Source organism: Mizuhopecten yessoensis, unplaced genomic scaffold, assembly GCF_002113885.1.
Source record: "Mizuhopecten yessoensis strain PY_sf001 unplaced genomic scaffold, ASM211388v2 scaffold2461, whole genome shotgun sequence".
Classification (NCBI taxonomy): Eukaryota; Metazoa; Mollusca; class Bivalvia; order Pectinida; family Pectinidae; genus Mizuhopecten; species Mizuhopecten yessoensis.
Genome location: NW_018404557.1, coordinates 212,094 through 229,651, shown reverse-complemented (window position 1 = coordinate 229,651; position 17,558 = coordinate 212,094). Strand labels below are relative to the sequence as shown.

At 37.5% G+C, this 17,558-nt stretch overlaps 1 protein-coding gene across 1 annotated transcript; it reads right to left on the bottom strand.

Moving 5' to 3' along the window:
- Window positions 1–10,132: 10,132 nt before the first annotated feature.
- Window positions 10,133–14,385, bottom strand: LOC110446038 (potassium voltage-gated channel subfamily C member 3-like). The gene is made up of 2 exons (XM_021490989.1): window positions 13,682–14,385; window positions 10,133–11,625 (listed from the first exon to the last, which is right to left on the bottom strand). The coding sequence occupies exons 1-2, from the start codon at window positions 14,297–14,299 to the stop codon at window positions 10,777–10,779; spliced, it is 1,467 nt and encodes a 488-aa protein (XP_021346664.1). The 5' UTR covers window positions 14,300–14,385; the 3' UTR covers window positions 10,133–10,776.
- Window positions 14,386–17,558: the final 3,173 nt, after the last annotated feature.

Sequence of the window (17,558 nt, the reverse complement as noted above, 5' to 3'; positions counted from 1 at the left end):
ACGAAAACAAATAAGAAACAGAAATCATACACACAAATCAGCTAAAATCAACAACACGGCAGCATATTTGGCAGAATTCAGAACAAAAAGAAATGAAGTGACTTCTCTAATTCGTAAGGCAAAGATTGATTATATGAACAAACTCAGCAACAAACTGCGCTAGGGTAATTTGAGTCCACGTGGCTGGTGGAAAATCGCGAAACAGTTTTTTAAGCAAACTACAGTCAGTCAATATTCACCCATTACACATAACAATACAATGCATTGCTTGGCTAGTGAAAAGGCAGATATATTTAACAACTTCTTCTGTGAACAAACAAATATTGATGATACAAATACAACACTTCCACAACATCAAATACCACCATACATTTTAGAAAACATACATATATCCCCAACTGATGTAGAAGATGCTCTTAAACTAATTAATGTTAATAAAACTAGTGGTCCTGATCAGGTAAGCCCTAAGCTACTAAAAGAAGCTAGTCACCAATTGTCTGTTCCACTTTCAAACTTATTCAACGAGTGTTTAGTATCAAATATATTCCCTTCATCATGGGAAATAACAAATTATTCCTGTATTCAAGAAAGGTGATAGATCCTTAGTCTCAAATTATAGACCAATATCTCTTTTAAGTTGTGTAGCAAAAGTTTTTGAAAAGTGCGTATTTAAACACGTTTATAACTATCTCCATGAAAATAATTGTATTACTATACATCAGTCTGGGTTCACTCCAAAAGATTCTTCAGCCTATCAATTAACTGATATAATAAACACTATTTTCCAGGCTGTTGATAATGGTAAGGAGGTTCGGGTTGTGTTTTGTGACATAAGCAAGGCCTTTGACAGAGTGTGGCACAAGGGTTTATTGTTTAAGCTAAGACAAAATGGAAAATCAGGAAATTTATTATCGTGGTTTGAGAGTTACCTTTCAGGAAGATCACAAGAGGTTATCATTGAAGGAAGTACATCAAAACTAGAATTAATCCATGCTGGCGTGCCACAGGCTTCGATACTTGGACCTCTACTTTTTATTTTATTTATTAATGATATAGTAACTGAAATTAATGCCAATATACCTCTATTTGCGGATGATACTTCGTTATTTTTAATTGTTGATGATCCTGTGAGGTCGGCAGAGATCCTAAACTCAGACCTATCTAAAATCAGTACCTGGGCTGAACAGTTGCTAGTAAATTTTAATCCTGAGAAAACTGAAAGCATGGTTCTTTCCAAGAAACGAATGACAACTGACCATCCACCTCTTCTAATGAACAATGTCCAAATACAGCGATTCACACAACACACACATCTTGGACTAACAATACATGAAAATTGTAAATTTCATCTGCATATCACAAATTAACTTACTAAAGCGTGGAAGAGAATAGACATTTTGCGAGCACTTACATTTCAACTAGATAGGAAGTCACTTGAAATCATGTACTTTTCATACATACGTCCGTTGTTAGAATATGCTGATATAGTATGGGGAAATTGCAATCAACAGGATAATCAAGATATTGAAAAACTGCAGATGGAAGCAGGCCGGATTGCTACAGGAGCAACAAAATCTGCATCAACTAATTTTATAACTTGAGAAACTGGATGGGAATCTTTATCATATAGACGTTATAAACATAGGATGATAGCATTGTACAATATGTATCATAAGCGCGCCCCTGCATATCTACAGAGCATACTACCCCCAAGTATTGGTGCCTCTCAAGGTTATAGACTAAGGTCAAACTCAAATATGCATCCCCCATCCAGTAAAACTAATACCTACCAGTCTTCATTCCTACCTACAGCCATACGAGAATGGAATGCAATTCCTGATGAAACCAGAAATTCACCGTCTAAACCTTTTTTTGTAAGATATTTAAACCGGAATAAAATCAAAAATCCGTCCTATTATTTCAATGGCCACCGTAAAGCCCAGGTACTCCATACAAGACTTCGTCTTGGGTGTAGCTCTTTAAATTATGATCTGTGCAAAAACCATGTTGCTGAGTCAAACCTATGTCAATGTGGTAGTATTGAGACAGCATCTCATTTCTTATTAGAATGTACAAACTATAGACAAAATAGACTTAATACAATATATGAGCTAAATATAAACATAAATATTGATATATTGCTTCAAGGTGACCCAAATTTGTCTCAAATAGAAAATATTGAAATTGTTTATCAAGTTCAGAGGTACATTATGACATCAGGCATATTCTAGGTGTTGTTGTAGAATCTCATCACTCTCTCAAATTTCTAAATCTCTATCTTCTATCTCTCTAAAAAAATAACTCTTTATTTCCCATTTCTTTCTTTCTTAATAATTATACTAATTAGATTAAAATGTGTGTTATATATGTTAAACAATTATGGTCAGTCAGAGAATATAAATGTTTGTTAAATGTTACCTGAAGGAGATGGCCTAATATAAGATTTTATATCTTGTCGCCAGATCCTTTCAATTGATGTGATTATATTGTATTGTAAATGAATTTAAGTAATAAATATTGTTTAAACCAATGTATCTTATTTGGACGCACAGAGACACTATAATAACATATGACGACAATGTATCCTATTTGGACGCACAAGGACACTTAAATAACATATGACGACAATGTATCTTATTTGGACGCACAGGGAGACTATAATAACATATGAAGACAATGTATCCTATTTGGACGCACAGAGACAGTATAATAACATTTGACGACAATGTATCCTATTTGGACGCACAAGGACACTATAATAACATTTGACGACAATGTATCCTATTTGGACGCACAGGGACACTAAAATAACATTTGACGACAATGTATCCTATTTGGACGCACATGGGCACTATAATAACATATGACGACAATGTATCTTATTTGGACGCACATGGACACTATAATAACATTTGACGACAATGTATTCTATTTGGACGCACAGAGACACTATAATAACATATGACGACAATGTATCCTATTTGGACGCACAGAGACACTATAATAACATATGATTGCAATGTATCCTATTTGGACGCACAGAGATGGTATAATAACATATGACGACAATGTATCCTATTTGGACGCACATGGACACTATAATAACATATTACGACAATGTATCCTATTTGGACGCACAAGGACACTATAATAACATTTGACGACAATGTATCCTATTTGGACGCACATGGACACTATAATAACATATGACGACAATGTATCCTATTTGGACGCACAGAGACACTATAATAACATATGACGACAATGTATCCTATTTGGACGCACATGGACACTATAATAACATATGACGACAATGTATCCTATTTGGACGCACAGAGACGCTATAATAACATATGATTGCAATGTATCCTGTTTGGACGCACAGAGACACTATAATAACATATGATTGCAATGTATCCTATTTGGACGCATAGAGACACTATAATAACATATGACGACAATGTATCTTATTTGGACGCACAGAGACACTATAATAACATATGATTGCAATGTATCCTATTTGGACGCATAGAGACGCTATAATAACATATGACGACAATGTATCCAATTTGGACGCACATGGACACTATAATAACATATTACGACAATGTATTCTATTTGGACGCACAAGGACACTATAATAACATATATCGACAATGTATCCTATTTGGACGCACAGAGACACTATGATAACATATGACGACAATGTATCCTATTTGGACGCACAGAGTCACTATAATAACATATGACGACAATGTATCCTTTTGGACGCACAGAGACGCTATAATAACATAAAATGACAATATAAGACGACAACAACAAGCAAAATAGCATAAAACCTTAACACGGACTTATTTGGTTCACGTTTGGACTTATTGGGTGCATATATATACTTAAAACGGACCTATGGGGCACATGTCTACATTTAACCCGGATTTATTGGGTACATGTCTATACTTAAAACGGACCTATGTGACACATGTTTATACTTAACACGGACTGGTGGGGTATTTTTCTATATTTAACACGGACTTATGGGGTACATGTCTGTACTTAACACCCATTTACAGGGTACATATCTATACTTAACACGGACTTATGTGGCACATGTTTATACTTAACACGGACTGATGAGGAATTTTCTATATTCAACACGGTTTTATGGGGTACATGTCTATACTTAACACGGACTTATGTGGCACATGTTTATACTTAAACCGTATTATGGGGTACATGTCTGTATTTTACACGGACTTATGGGGTACATGGTTAAATTTAACACGGTTTTACGGGGAACATGTCTATACTTAACATGGAGTTATGGGCTTAACACATATCTACGGGATACATGGCTCTACTTAACACGGTTTTACGGGGAACATGTCTATACACGGACTTATGGGGAACATGTCTATACTTAACACGGACTTATGGGGTACATGTCTATACTTAACACGGTCTTATGGGGTACATGTCTATACTTAACACGGACTTATGGGGTACATGTCTATACTTAACACAGACTTATGGGGTACATGTCTATACTTAACACGTACTTATGGGGTACATGTCTATACTTAACACGGTTTTACGGGATACATGTCTATACTTAACACGGTTTTACGGGATACATGGCTGTACTTAACACGGACGTATGTGGCACATGTTTATACTTAAACCGTATTATGGGTACATGTCTGTATTTTACACGGACTTATGGGGTACATGGTTAAACTTAACACGGTTTTACGGGGAACATGTCTATACTTAACACGGACTTATGGGGTACATGTCTATACTTTACACTGACTTATCGGGTACATGTCTATCCTTAACAATCATTTACGGGGTACATGTCTATACTTTCATTGTAACACGGATTTACAGGGTACATGTCTACACCTAGCACGGATTTACGGGGTACATGTTTATAGTGAACACAGATTTACGGGGTGCATATCTATACTTAACGCCGACTTATGGGATACATGTCTATACTTAACACGGAATATGGGGTACATGTCTATACTTAACACAGATTTACGGGGTACATGTCTATACTTAACACGGATTTACGGGGTACATGTCTATACCTAGCACGGATTTACGGGGTACATGTTTATAGTGAACACAGATTTACGGGGTGCATGTCTATACTTAACGCCGACTTATGGGATACATGTCTATACTTAACACGGAATATGGGGTACATGTCTGTACTTAGCACGAATTTACGGGGTCATATCTGTAATTACATTGTAACACGGATTTACGGGGCACATGTTTATAGTTTACACAGATTTACGGGATACATGGCTGTACTTTGCACGGATTTACGGGATACATGGCTGTACTTAGCACGGTTTTACGGGGTGCATGTCTATGCTTAACACCGATTTACGGGGTACATGTCTATACCTAGCACGGATTTACGGGGTACATGTTTATAGTGAACACAGATTTACGGGATGCATGTCTATACTTAACGCCGACTTATGGGATACATGTCTATGCTTAACACGGAATATGGGGTACATGTCTATACTTAACACGGATTTACGGGGTACATGCCAATACTTAACACGGATTTACGGGGTACATGCCTATACTTAACACGGAATATGGTGTACATGTCTGTACTTAGCACGAATTCACGGGGTGCATATCTGTACTTACATTGTAACACGGATTTACGGGGTACATGTTTATAGTTTACACAGATTTACGGGATACATGGCTGTACTTAGCACGGATTTACGGGATACATGGCTGTACTTAGCACGGATTTACGGGGTGCATGTCTATGCTTAACACCGATTTACGGGGTTCATGTCTGTACTTAGCCCGGATTTATGGGGTGCATGTCTGTACTTAACACGGATTTATGGGGGACATGTCTGTACTTAGCACGGATTTACGGGGTACATGTCTATACCTAGCACGGATTTACGGGGTACATGTCTGTACTTAGCACGGATTTACGGGGTGCATGTCTGTACTTAACACGGTTTTATGGGGTACATGTCTATAGTTAACACGGACTTATGGGATACATGTTTATACTAAGCACGGAATTACGGGATACATGGTTTCAGTTTCGATCAAATTATCGTAGCAAAAATTCCAGGATCACGTATATTCCGATCTCTGTATTTTAATTTATGTTTTTGCCCCAAAGACGCTTACAGTATTATAGAGATTCTGTTTTATATTAAGTTACTTGTATCAAAAGTTCATGCAGGTATCTAGAATGTTTTTGATGATTTTGAATGAGTGAGGTTGCTGAGGGTATAACCTCCGTCTCGTCAGCTGGTTCCCGGTGTAAAGACGATGGGTACGGATGCTGTTTCTGTGTACATTGTGATCGATAAGACAAGCTGAGTATCGACATGTTACATTGATTAATTCAAAGTTCAAAGCAACTAAAACAGAAAAGTAGCTTCCCAAGTCTTATTTACGATAAGGTCTTTACCACAGACTCGTCAGTAGCCATTTCTTATATGGTGCACAGAGATCTAATTAATAATCTGACTACAATGATGACCCCCCTAATACAACTTCAATTAATGATGGATCCCCTACCAAAGCATTTGTAAACAGTGTTTGGCGGTCCCCTGACATGGATGAGACGATGCAGCGAGGCCCGTCCCGTTACGTATTACCAGTATCTGTTGAAGATCACCGACTGGCGCGCCTCTGTAGGTGTCACACTCACGACAGCCACAGATCCCTAAACCCGATAAACCATTAAACACTGCAAAATATAGAAAAATCGCAACGTTTTCAAACAGTCAGCTCAAGGAAACTTATAACGTGTGAACAACATATTGATTTAAGCATCGTAGCCCTGGAATTCAAAGAGTCGTTTTTCGACCAGAACGTCAACGATTTTTAGAAACTTAAGCTATTAATCTGCTCGGAAAAGATTTTTTTGGAACTATATATCAGACTCGTTTGCATTTTTATACGTGCCAACAGAATATGCTAACACCTTCTTCGAGTAGGGAAGTACTGACGACTCTGGGCAATTAGAGCTATTACCTTGACAAGGCTGGTCAGGCAGATCATATGGTGCATCAAGATACTCACTTTGAATTAGAACCGTGTGAGAGGAATCGGTGTGTTGTGAACCAGTGTGAGAGGAATCGGTGTGTTGTGAACCAGTGTGGAGGTATCGGTGTGTTGTGAACCAGTGTGACAGGAATCGGTGTGTTTTGAACCAGTGTGGAGGTATCGGTGTGTTGTGAACCAGTGTGGAGGTATCGGTGTGTTGTGAACCAGTGTGAGAGGAATCGGAATGTTGTGAACCAGTGTGGGGGTATCGGTGTGTTGTGAACCAGTGTGGAGGTATTGGTGTGTTGTGAACCAGTGTGAGAGGAATCGGTGTGTTGAGAACCAGTGTGGAGGTATCGGTGTGTTGTGAACCACTGGGTGAATACACATTTTGTAAACCAGTGTATCAGGATATGGACTGTAGTGAGCCAGTGTGTGAAGATTCGGCGTGTTGTGAATCAGTGTGAGAGGATTCGGTGTGTTGTGATCCAGTGTGGATGTATCGGTGTGTTGTGAACCAGTGTGGAGGTATCGGGGTGTTATGAACCAGTGTGAGAGGAATCGGTGTGTTGGGAACTAGTGTGAGAGGAATCGGTGTGTTGTGAACCAGTATGGAGGTATCGGTGTGTTGTGAACCAGTGTGAGAGGAATCGGTGTGTTTTGAACCAGTGTGGAGGGATCGGTGTGTTGTGAACCAGTGTGGAGGTATTGGTGTGTTGTGAACCAGTGTGAGAGGAATCGGTGTGTTTTGAACCAGTGTGGAGGTATCGGTGTGTTGTCAACCAGTGTGGAGGTATCGGTGTGTTGTGAACCACTGTGTGAATACACATTTTGTAAACCAGTGTATCAGGATATGGACTGTAGTGAACCAGTGTGTGAAGATTCGGCGTGTTGTGAATCAGTGTGAGAGGATTCGGTGTGTTGTGAACCAGTGTGGATGTATCGGTGTGTTGTGAACCAGTGTGGAGGTATCGGTGTGTTGTGAAGCAGTGTGAGAGGAATTGGTGTGTTGTGAACCAGTGTGGAGGTATCAGTGTGTTGTGAACCAGTGTGAGAGGAATCGGTGTGTTGTGAACCAGTGTGGAGGTATCGGTGTGTTGTGAACCACTGTGTGAATACACATTTTGTAAACCAGTGTATGAGGATATGGACTGTAGTGAACCAGTGTGTGAAGATTCGGCGTGTTGTGAATCAGTGTGTGGGGATATTGGGTGTAGATCACTAGTTGTGAGAATGCCATATGTAGTGAACAATGACAACCGTTGGTGATAGTAACTGTATGTGCTACGTATCGTTGGTGATTATAACCATACATGATAAGAACTGATGGTGAAAGTAACGGTTTGTGATAGTAACCGTTGGTGATAGTTAAAGTCTGATAATGACCGTTTGAGACTGTCATTTTTGGTGATTGCAAGCGTCCGTGATAATAATACACTGTGATAATAATACACAGTGATAATAACCGTCTGTGATAGTAAGCGTCAGTTATGTCAACCGTCCATGATAATATCTGTTAGTGATAGTAAGCGTAGGGGGTAGTAACATTCCGTCATAATAGCCGTCTGTGAGAGTAAGCGTTGTTATTAGTAACCGTCTGTGATTGTAAGCGTTGTTATTAGTAACCGTCTGTGATAGTAAGCGTTGTTGACTGCAACCGTTAATGATAATAACTGTCTATGATATAAAGCGTTGATGATAAAAACCGACAGTCATAATAACCGTATGTGATAGTAACCGTCAATGGTAATAACTGTCTGTGATAATAAGCGTTGATGATAATATCCGACAGTCATAATAACCGTTTGTGATCATAAATGTTGGCGATAGTAACCGTCAGTGATAACAACCGTATGCAATGGTAAGCGTTGTTGATAGTAACCGTCAGTGTTGATTACTGTCTGTGATAGTAAGCGTTGATGAAAGTAACCGACAGTTATGATAACCGTTTGTGTTAGTAAACGTTGGTGATACTGATAGTAAACGTCAGTGATAACAACCGTATGTGATAATACACGTTGATGATAGTAACCGTCGGTGATAATAACCGTATATGATAGTAAGCGTTGTTGATAGTAACCGTCAGTGGTAATAACTGTCTGTGATAGTAAGCGTTGTTGATAGTAACCGTCAATGGTAACAACTGTCTGTGATAGTAAGCGTTGATGATTGTAATCGAAAGTCACGATAACCGTTTGTGATAGTAAGCGTTGGTGATAGTAACCGTCAGTGATAATTACTGTCTGTGATAGTAAACGTTGGTGATAGTAATAGTAAGCGTTGATGATAGTAGCCGACAGTCATGATAACCGTTTGTGATAGTAAACGTTGGTGATATTAACCGTCAGTGATAACAACCGTATGTGATAGTAAGCGTTGGTGATAGTAACTATCAGTGGTAATAATTGTCTGTAATAGTAAGCGTTGATGATAGTAACCGACAGTCATAATAACCGTATGTGAAAGTAAATGTTGGTGATAGTAACCGTCAGTCGTGATAACTGTCTGTGATAGTAAGCGTTGTTGATAGCAACCGTCAGTGATAATACCCGTATGTTATCGTAAACGTTGTTGATAGTAACCGTCAGTGATAATAATCGTATGTTAAATTAAGCGTTGGTGGCAGTAACTGTCAGGGGTAATAACTGTCTGTGATAGTAAGCGTTGTTGATAGCAACCGTCAGTGATAATACCCGTATGTTATCGTAAACGTTGTTGATAGTAACCGTCAGTGATAATAACCGTATGTTAAATTAAGCGTTGGTGGCAGTAACTGTCAGGGGTTATAACTGTCTGTGATAGTAAGCGTTGATGATAGTAACCGACAGTGAGTATAGCCGTATGTGATAGTAAATGTTGGTGATTGTAACTGTCTGTGATAGTAAGTGTTGTTAATAGTAACCGTCAGGATAATAACTGTCTGTGATAGTAAGTGTTGTTCATAGTAACCGTCAGTACATGGGCATAGAATAAGAATCATCACAGCTATGTATTAATTTAATTTGACTTTTGTGATATCACCGAAGAAGATTTGATAGAAATGGTGTAGTAGTATACGATATTCGAACAAAGGCCAAAAATAATAGATACAAAAATCCCGTACATTCGGTATTGGAAGTGTAAGCCAACATTTATTATATGGTGTTTACAATTCGACAGTTTATATAAAATCAGTATCAGGTATCACAAATTTCAACTAATCACGGTCAACCATGGAGTGCTCGACCAAGACAGAGTGTCCTTTACATGTACATATACATAACGTAAGATTCACAAATACAACAAATTTTGCATTTACAGTATCAATAAATGAGCAACAGTGGTCTATAGGTATCTTCACTTATACAAGCTGTACAAACAGACAATACTAAATTCAACTGGTAATACATCATGAAATGCATATATATATATATCCATGTTGAGGAAGGCTTGTTGTTATAAACGATTTAAACGTTTTGAAATTCCACCCCAAACTCTCCGATGAATATTTCTGTACTAAATAATATAAGATCTATAGCTGAAGTCATATGATAATGAATTCACCAAAATTCGACATGATTCCAAACCAAATTATACCAATACAGTATCCATGTGGCCTGGCCATGGTATTCACAACATCATAAACTTGTCTTCTGTACACATATCACACCTTTCTTATAAAACGGTAAACTTAATTTTTGTGATGTATGTATTGCCACGTTCACTGGAATTAACACTAAATAGCTAAACGGGTCTGATTGGGGACACTTTCCGTTTCCGTATTGGAATATGCTTTTGTTGAGGTACCTCCTTATCCTGTTCCACCGGTATCCGCAGTCCGTAGTATGCATGGAAGTTACTGGCAATGATTGGAACAGGCATTCCGATCAGAATGATGCCGGTTAGTGCGCATACACCGCCAACAATATAACCTGGCCAACTCTCCGGAAAGAAGTCGCCATATCCTACCGTAGTCATGGTAATGAGAGCCCACCAAAGTCCGATTACAGCGTTGTCAAAGCTATTCTCGTTAAAGATCTCTGCGCAGTAGATGAAACAAGCAAATATGGTTATAGCTAACAAGATGAACATCGCCAACAGAATCAGCTCTCGGACGCTAGCTTTCACTGCTAGCCACAGAATCCTCAAGCCCCGGAAGTACTGCATCACCCGGAAAATACGAAACACTCTCAACACCTTGAACGCTTGTAAGACAAGGAATCCTAAGATACGACTGGAATATCGCCAGAAATCACGGTCTATCCAGTAGATCGTAGTGGTCAGCCAGACTGGAATCAGGTAAAGAAGGTCAAATACTGTCATCGCTCTTCCCATCAGTCGCCTCCTCCGGGGACAGACGATCAGACGTACAATGAACTCTATGGAGAAAAATATCATGCAAAACACATCGATGACCATGAGAGCGGGATGAGGTTCGGTGGTGACGAGAAGCCTGATCTTATGGTTGCTGATGTCTGTGTCTACAAAAGTTCCGTTGTCGTGGGTTATCCTCACCCGTCCTTCAGGCAGCGTTTCAATGAAGAAAGTCAATATAGACAAGGCCGTGAGCGTCAAGTAGGCATAGGACCACACCTGTAGAAACACAAACACCCATCCAGCTTCATATCGTAAAAATAGCTACAGAATATGCGTCAACGATCAAATTCAAAAGGACTAGCTAACGTGAGGGTACCCAGAAAGGAACGGTACCGAAAATGGAACACTTTTCATAAAGATGATGGAGCACTTTTATTTTGCAACACAAATGATTGTTGTCTTTTTTAAATCAAATTTGATGTAGTTTCAAGCAAGTGGGGCAAATTTCATCTGCCTACCTCTTAAATGTTGTTCATAAATTCAGCTGAAAATAAAAATACCGGGAAAGCGTACAGTACGACAACATAAATATCCTATCACATTTCTAAACATAGACAATATTTGTTCAAATAAATGTTTTAAATAAGTAAACGACTAAAAGTCAGAAAGTACCAAAACGTTCTTGAAATGAAGAAAAGTATCTGAAGCTGTTTATTGTTTCAGAACCGGACTCATATGATGAGGCGTTCCATTTTGGGTACCCGGCCAGCTAAAACAAGGGAACCTGACTCAACTAAATCAGCTCTATAAATAGACACATGCGTTGGTGATAAAAAAAAGAAATAACAATTACAGTAAAAAAGGATATCCCAGAAACTAGATAGGAAATATAAACACGTCTCTTTAAAATGTATTTCATTTTGTGTATCCTCACGTTACACTGAAGCGTTACCGTATAACTTATTTCTTTTCAAATAAGTAGTAATCTTGATTTTGTATGAAAAATACTTTCCGGGTTATCATCTCCCAAAGGTATATTGAAATCGAGGTTAAATTTGTGTAACAAAATATAATGGCCCTATAGACGTAAACATGTATTATTTATCATATGCGCTTTATTTCCATTAAATACTTTTGGTATGGTCAGATTGTAAAGAAAAGGATTTTTTTTTTAAGTTATAAAAGAAGCGGCCTTTTTCGCCTTTAACAGTGCCTAGTGTTAGATCCTCGTCATAGCTCTGTGCTCTATACCACGACAATTATTATGTAACCTTTACGATTTACTACTACGATTATTCTGTAATTTTACACAATACTACTATAATTAGTATGTAACGTTTACCACGCAAGAGAGAAGCAAACACTATTGAGTGATAGTAATAATGGGCAAATATAAAGTTATAGAGAACTTAAATACTGAAATATATTGTAAACTTTGTTGATATACGAAGTACATGTTCCATCATATCATTTCGTGGTTTGGGATTTGAGCATAACATCACACCATCAAAATTAATAAAATTTCGACAGTTTTTCAGTGATATTTAAATATCCAGATCTTGTAATTGGAATGTGTCTTGATTCTTGACAAAGACTATTCGTGGTGGTTCAATTACAGGAACAAATATTCTAGGTAATTTGTTTTTAGACAGAATGCTAACTCGCAGTGAGATTTCGTCCGTTTGTCGGCCATGAGCAGACCCTATTTAGCTATGAAACTTATTTTTATTCATATAAAAGCATACATCGATTTATTATGAGAAGTTGTTTTTTACACAACCAATACGATTTTCTATGTTAAGTTTCGATGACAGTACGATATGTGCTGTACCTTAGGTGACAGTGTGCATATCGTACTATTCATCGAAACGTCACATGTACAAATCGTATCGGTTGTGTAAATACCAACCTGAAGAAAATGTTTAGAATCATAAGATTACACAGATTTAATTTTAAAGTATTATTCGAACCATTTTCTGACCTATTGGGGTAGCGTTAGGCCTAGTGAAAGCCGAATATACTGACTATACTGATGAATGAATTAAATGATTACTTAGTAAATGATAACTGAGTATACTTATTAAGTACATTGAGCATGCTGATTATTGAGTGCATATTATTGAGCATGCTGATTTGATGAAAAAATTGAAGCCTGTTCGTATGGTCTATTTTCGCGGACTAAACGTAATCTGCTTAAAAAATTCTCGAAGTATGGTGCCATAGTGTCAATTTTCGCAGTGTGACGTTACAGTGCATGAGCCTGTTATAACAGATAGTTGATAAATTGAAAAAATAAAATAATTATGGTGAAAAAAGAGCAAGTACCGCTTACCTGAGCCCATCGAGAGGACTGCGGTTTGTCCATGAAGTTCCATATGATTGTTCTGCAGGATGACTTTCCATTGATGCTACTTTCAACAGCATAAACATCCATGGGTATTTCATTAAACTCTCGAAGAAGAATTTCATTGGTAGCAATTTCATCAAGGCTATCTAAATACGTCTTCATACAACAATCACTTAAACGACTGTCTTTCAGTCCCCAATACAAAAGTTCGTCTTGTACTACAACGGCGCAAAATGATCGAGGGATATGCATTTCTCTATGGCGAAAACAATCAAGTATCCACGGGAAAATTGCAGAATTTCTATCAAAGAAATATTCGTCTTTTGCTGCATTGTAATTTGGATCTGACTTTTGTAAATTTGACAATTTCGTATCCGATATATTAGATAACGTTCGTTGACTTGTACGAAACAAAACACCACCAACGTTAAGATTTACATACTCATTGCTTTCATCTTCTTCCAACTTGTCATCTTCTCCCAAATCTTCATCATCTAGTTTGATTTTAACATGGAGTGCAGATGCATTACTTCTCGCATATGGCCGATCGTCCGTCATTAATGACGTTCGCCTTCTCATAGGGGCCATAACATACTGAGCCATGGCTAAAACGTTTCAAATCTTCAATCATTCGGATGCTTGCCATCATCAGCAAGACTAAAAATGGCGACGTCCTGTTGCTACCAAATATTGATGACGTCGACAGAAATGGTGTCGTAGTCAACGACGTAATCCTAACGTCACATTTATTATGACGTCACACAATACGAAGAAACAACACCCTTATTTAAGCATTGAACTGTTTTTGTATGGTATTTATGATCTATTTGAATGACACAGCTTTGCAAGCAAACAACATAATGCGCGCTAGCGCATTATGATTTGTTTGCTTGCAAAGCTGTGTCATTCAAATAGATCATAAATACCATACAAAAACAGTTCAATACTTATATTTACGTTTTCTCTGCCTCTTATGTTCTTTTTTTTAACTTACAATTTATATTTAAAATTAAAAATGCCCGCCTTATCGACAGTCCACACAATTTCGTTCAATAGTTTGAACAGCGTATTGTCGCGTGCTGATTGGCAAACAAAGTAGTACTTTGAAATTTTAACAAACACTTCAATTTCATTCCACAATTCAGTATCAATCGTATGATATGTATATTTTAAATTGTTTCGATTTTCCCCCGGAACAAATTTCGCGCATGGACAAATACAGTGAACACCGTAAATGCGACCTTGCCCTCCAAGAGGGAGTTATTTTTGGAAGTTTTTGTGAAGAGTCCAGGCGTGAATTTATTTGTTGATTGTATGGGAACCTAACAACAGTCGGTAGATTCTATAACAGCCTCGTTATTTGACATGTCGTCAGAATTAAACTGAGGAACCGTAGATGCGAGACGCGTGAAACTGATAACTTTTGAAGTGAGTGATCTTGCGACGGAGCACAGGTTCGTTACAAATGTCTGAAATGTTTATGTGTGCTGTGACTCATATCAGTAGGTCTGTAACATATGTGTCAGTAGGTCTATAGAATATGTGTATTTCAGACATTTGTAACGAACCCCTGTTGACCAGTGCAGTGTAACACACGATATTTCTGATAAATTGCACGAGCGTTAAAATTGTTTCCATTGCCGGCATTGGTGATTTCAACCGATGTGCATTTTGTACGATATTGCAGACCTTGGATTTGTTTTCGTTGTAATAAAAGTGTTTTTTTATTTTATTTTTTATTTTGCACATACATTTACAATGACATTGTCAAATCTCACAATGCCCAGCGATATTTCAGCAGCCGTCATGTTTATTTATATTAGATATTGTAGTTCCGGTCAGTGTTTTATTAACACGCTAAGAATTGTGTCTCGTGATGCATGGTAATTAAAGTCCCATCAACGACACAGCTTTCAAAGAGGCTATATAGTGACAATGCCATGCAAATGTAAATATATCCGCATAATCCTTGTAATATAAAGTAATTTGAATCATTGTGTTTTATTTGGATGTATTTGGTAAGGTGCAAAAATATCTATATTCACGCAAATAATCTTTTGTGTGATTTAGAGATTTACAAACATATTTGAATAAAATAATATTGTGTCGAAAACCTTAACAGGTATGAAATTATCTTCACAGCCGTTGAAGATGGATTCCAGTAACTGTAGAAATCGAGAATTTTCGTCAAAACCTATTTATTACAGACATTTTGAAATAACGTAGATGATACATGTACTTCTAATTGCATACCGAGGAAAATATGTCTCCATAAACTATCTGACCAGGTGTGTATAAGTTAGACTGTCCCCGGTCTCCTATACATACCATTCTCTCCCTATCCGATGCACAATTCCCGACCTCTATGCACGATATTTTTTTTTTTAAATCAATAGTCTTCCAAGCCTTAAACTTTACACATGTCATGAACATGTTTACATATAATCTTATTCCTATTATGTCTTTATTAAAATGTGTTCTTTGTGCCTTTTTCTTTTCCAATCTGTTTTGATAATAGATTCTCTCTCTTGTCCCGCTTACAAACTCTCCCAAATCTGTACAGCATACTAACTTATACTTCGTTACAATTTCAAAGTTCCGTGAACAGTAACGGTCCACATGTTAAACCATATCAATCTTTTCCCGTACAAAGAAATCAGTTGTCTCATGCACGTTGGCTGATCCCAGCCTCCGTACACCATTCCCAAAAGGATTGCTCACTCTACTGGGCCTCCATACAACGTGTCTTGGTTGCAGTATAATCGGTTTACCTCCTAATACTTGACAGATTGCGCTCGCTTTGTTTCCGTATGTCATTAAATCATTCTTCAATATTATTACTGCAGTTTAAAGTATCGACAAAGTTTGTTTGATAGCATAACCTGTGTGACCTTGGTGATGCAGATCGGAACGCGCATTGATGGCAATGTCTCCATGTTCAACGTCTCTAGAGAATGTAATGTTTCTGGTAGTAAACATTAGCAGAAATAAATTCTGTATTTTGTACAACTGTGAGGGTATGCTTATAGCTATAACTATTATTATTTCTTTATTTCCTCCAAATTGAAGAGTTACAAAAATGTACAGTGTAGGCAAAATACAAATCAAATTATTAATTGATACTTAAATGCACATAAATACATCAGTTAACTACAGAGATGAAGAGAGAAGTTAATAAATCTTGAATTAGTTTATTAAATACAGAAAGAATGATCTCGTTAACAGCATATCATTCAAAATAATTAGAATGCCTGGGAATCCTGAGGTTTCCAAGGGTTGGGGAAAGCCCTACCAGCAAGGTCCTCTCAGGCTTACCCACACATAAACACACACAAAATAAGAGAAAAAAATAGTAATTAGGTAGACATTGCTTATTGTACGTACATTTGTAAGTGTTATTTCATTATTAACGCTGATACAACAGCAACATTTTGTCAATAAAAATAACATTATGCGGTACAAAGGTTACATAATCAGATGAGTGTCACAATCTTACGTGCACAAGAACCTATTTCTCATGAGGTCGGAAATGCTCTGGTATAGCACGGACTTAGATAACAAATTAATCTAATTCCGTGGGTATAGCAAGTCCGCTATATGTGAGTGAGATATTTTGAGAATTGCTGTTAAAAAAATTGTTTCAATCATCGGAATTATTCTTATCAACTTTTATATTAACTACATTTTTTTGTGTGTAACATACATAGGTCTGCCAATTCGTTCAACATCCCGTCGACCTGTTTCCGACAGCTTCCATCCTTTCGTCTATCGTCGTACTTACACAGTATCACATGTAAATAGCAAACTTACTAGCAGATAAGGGGGTAAGTTTATACGAGTAAATAGTTCAGTACATAGGTTT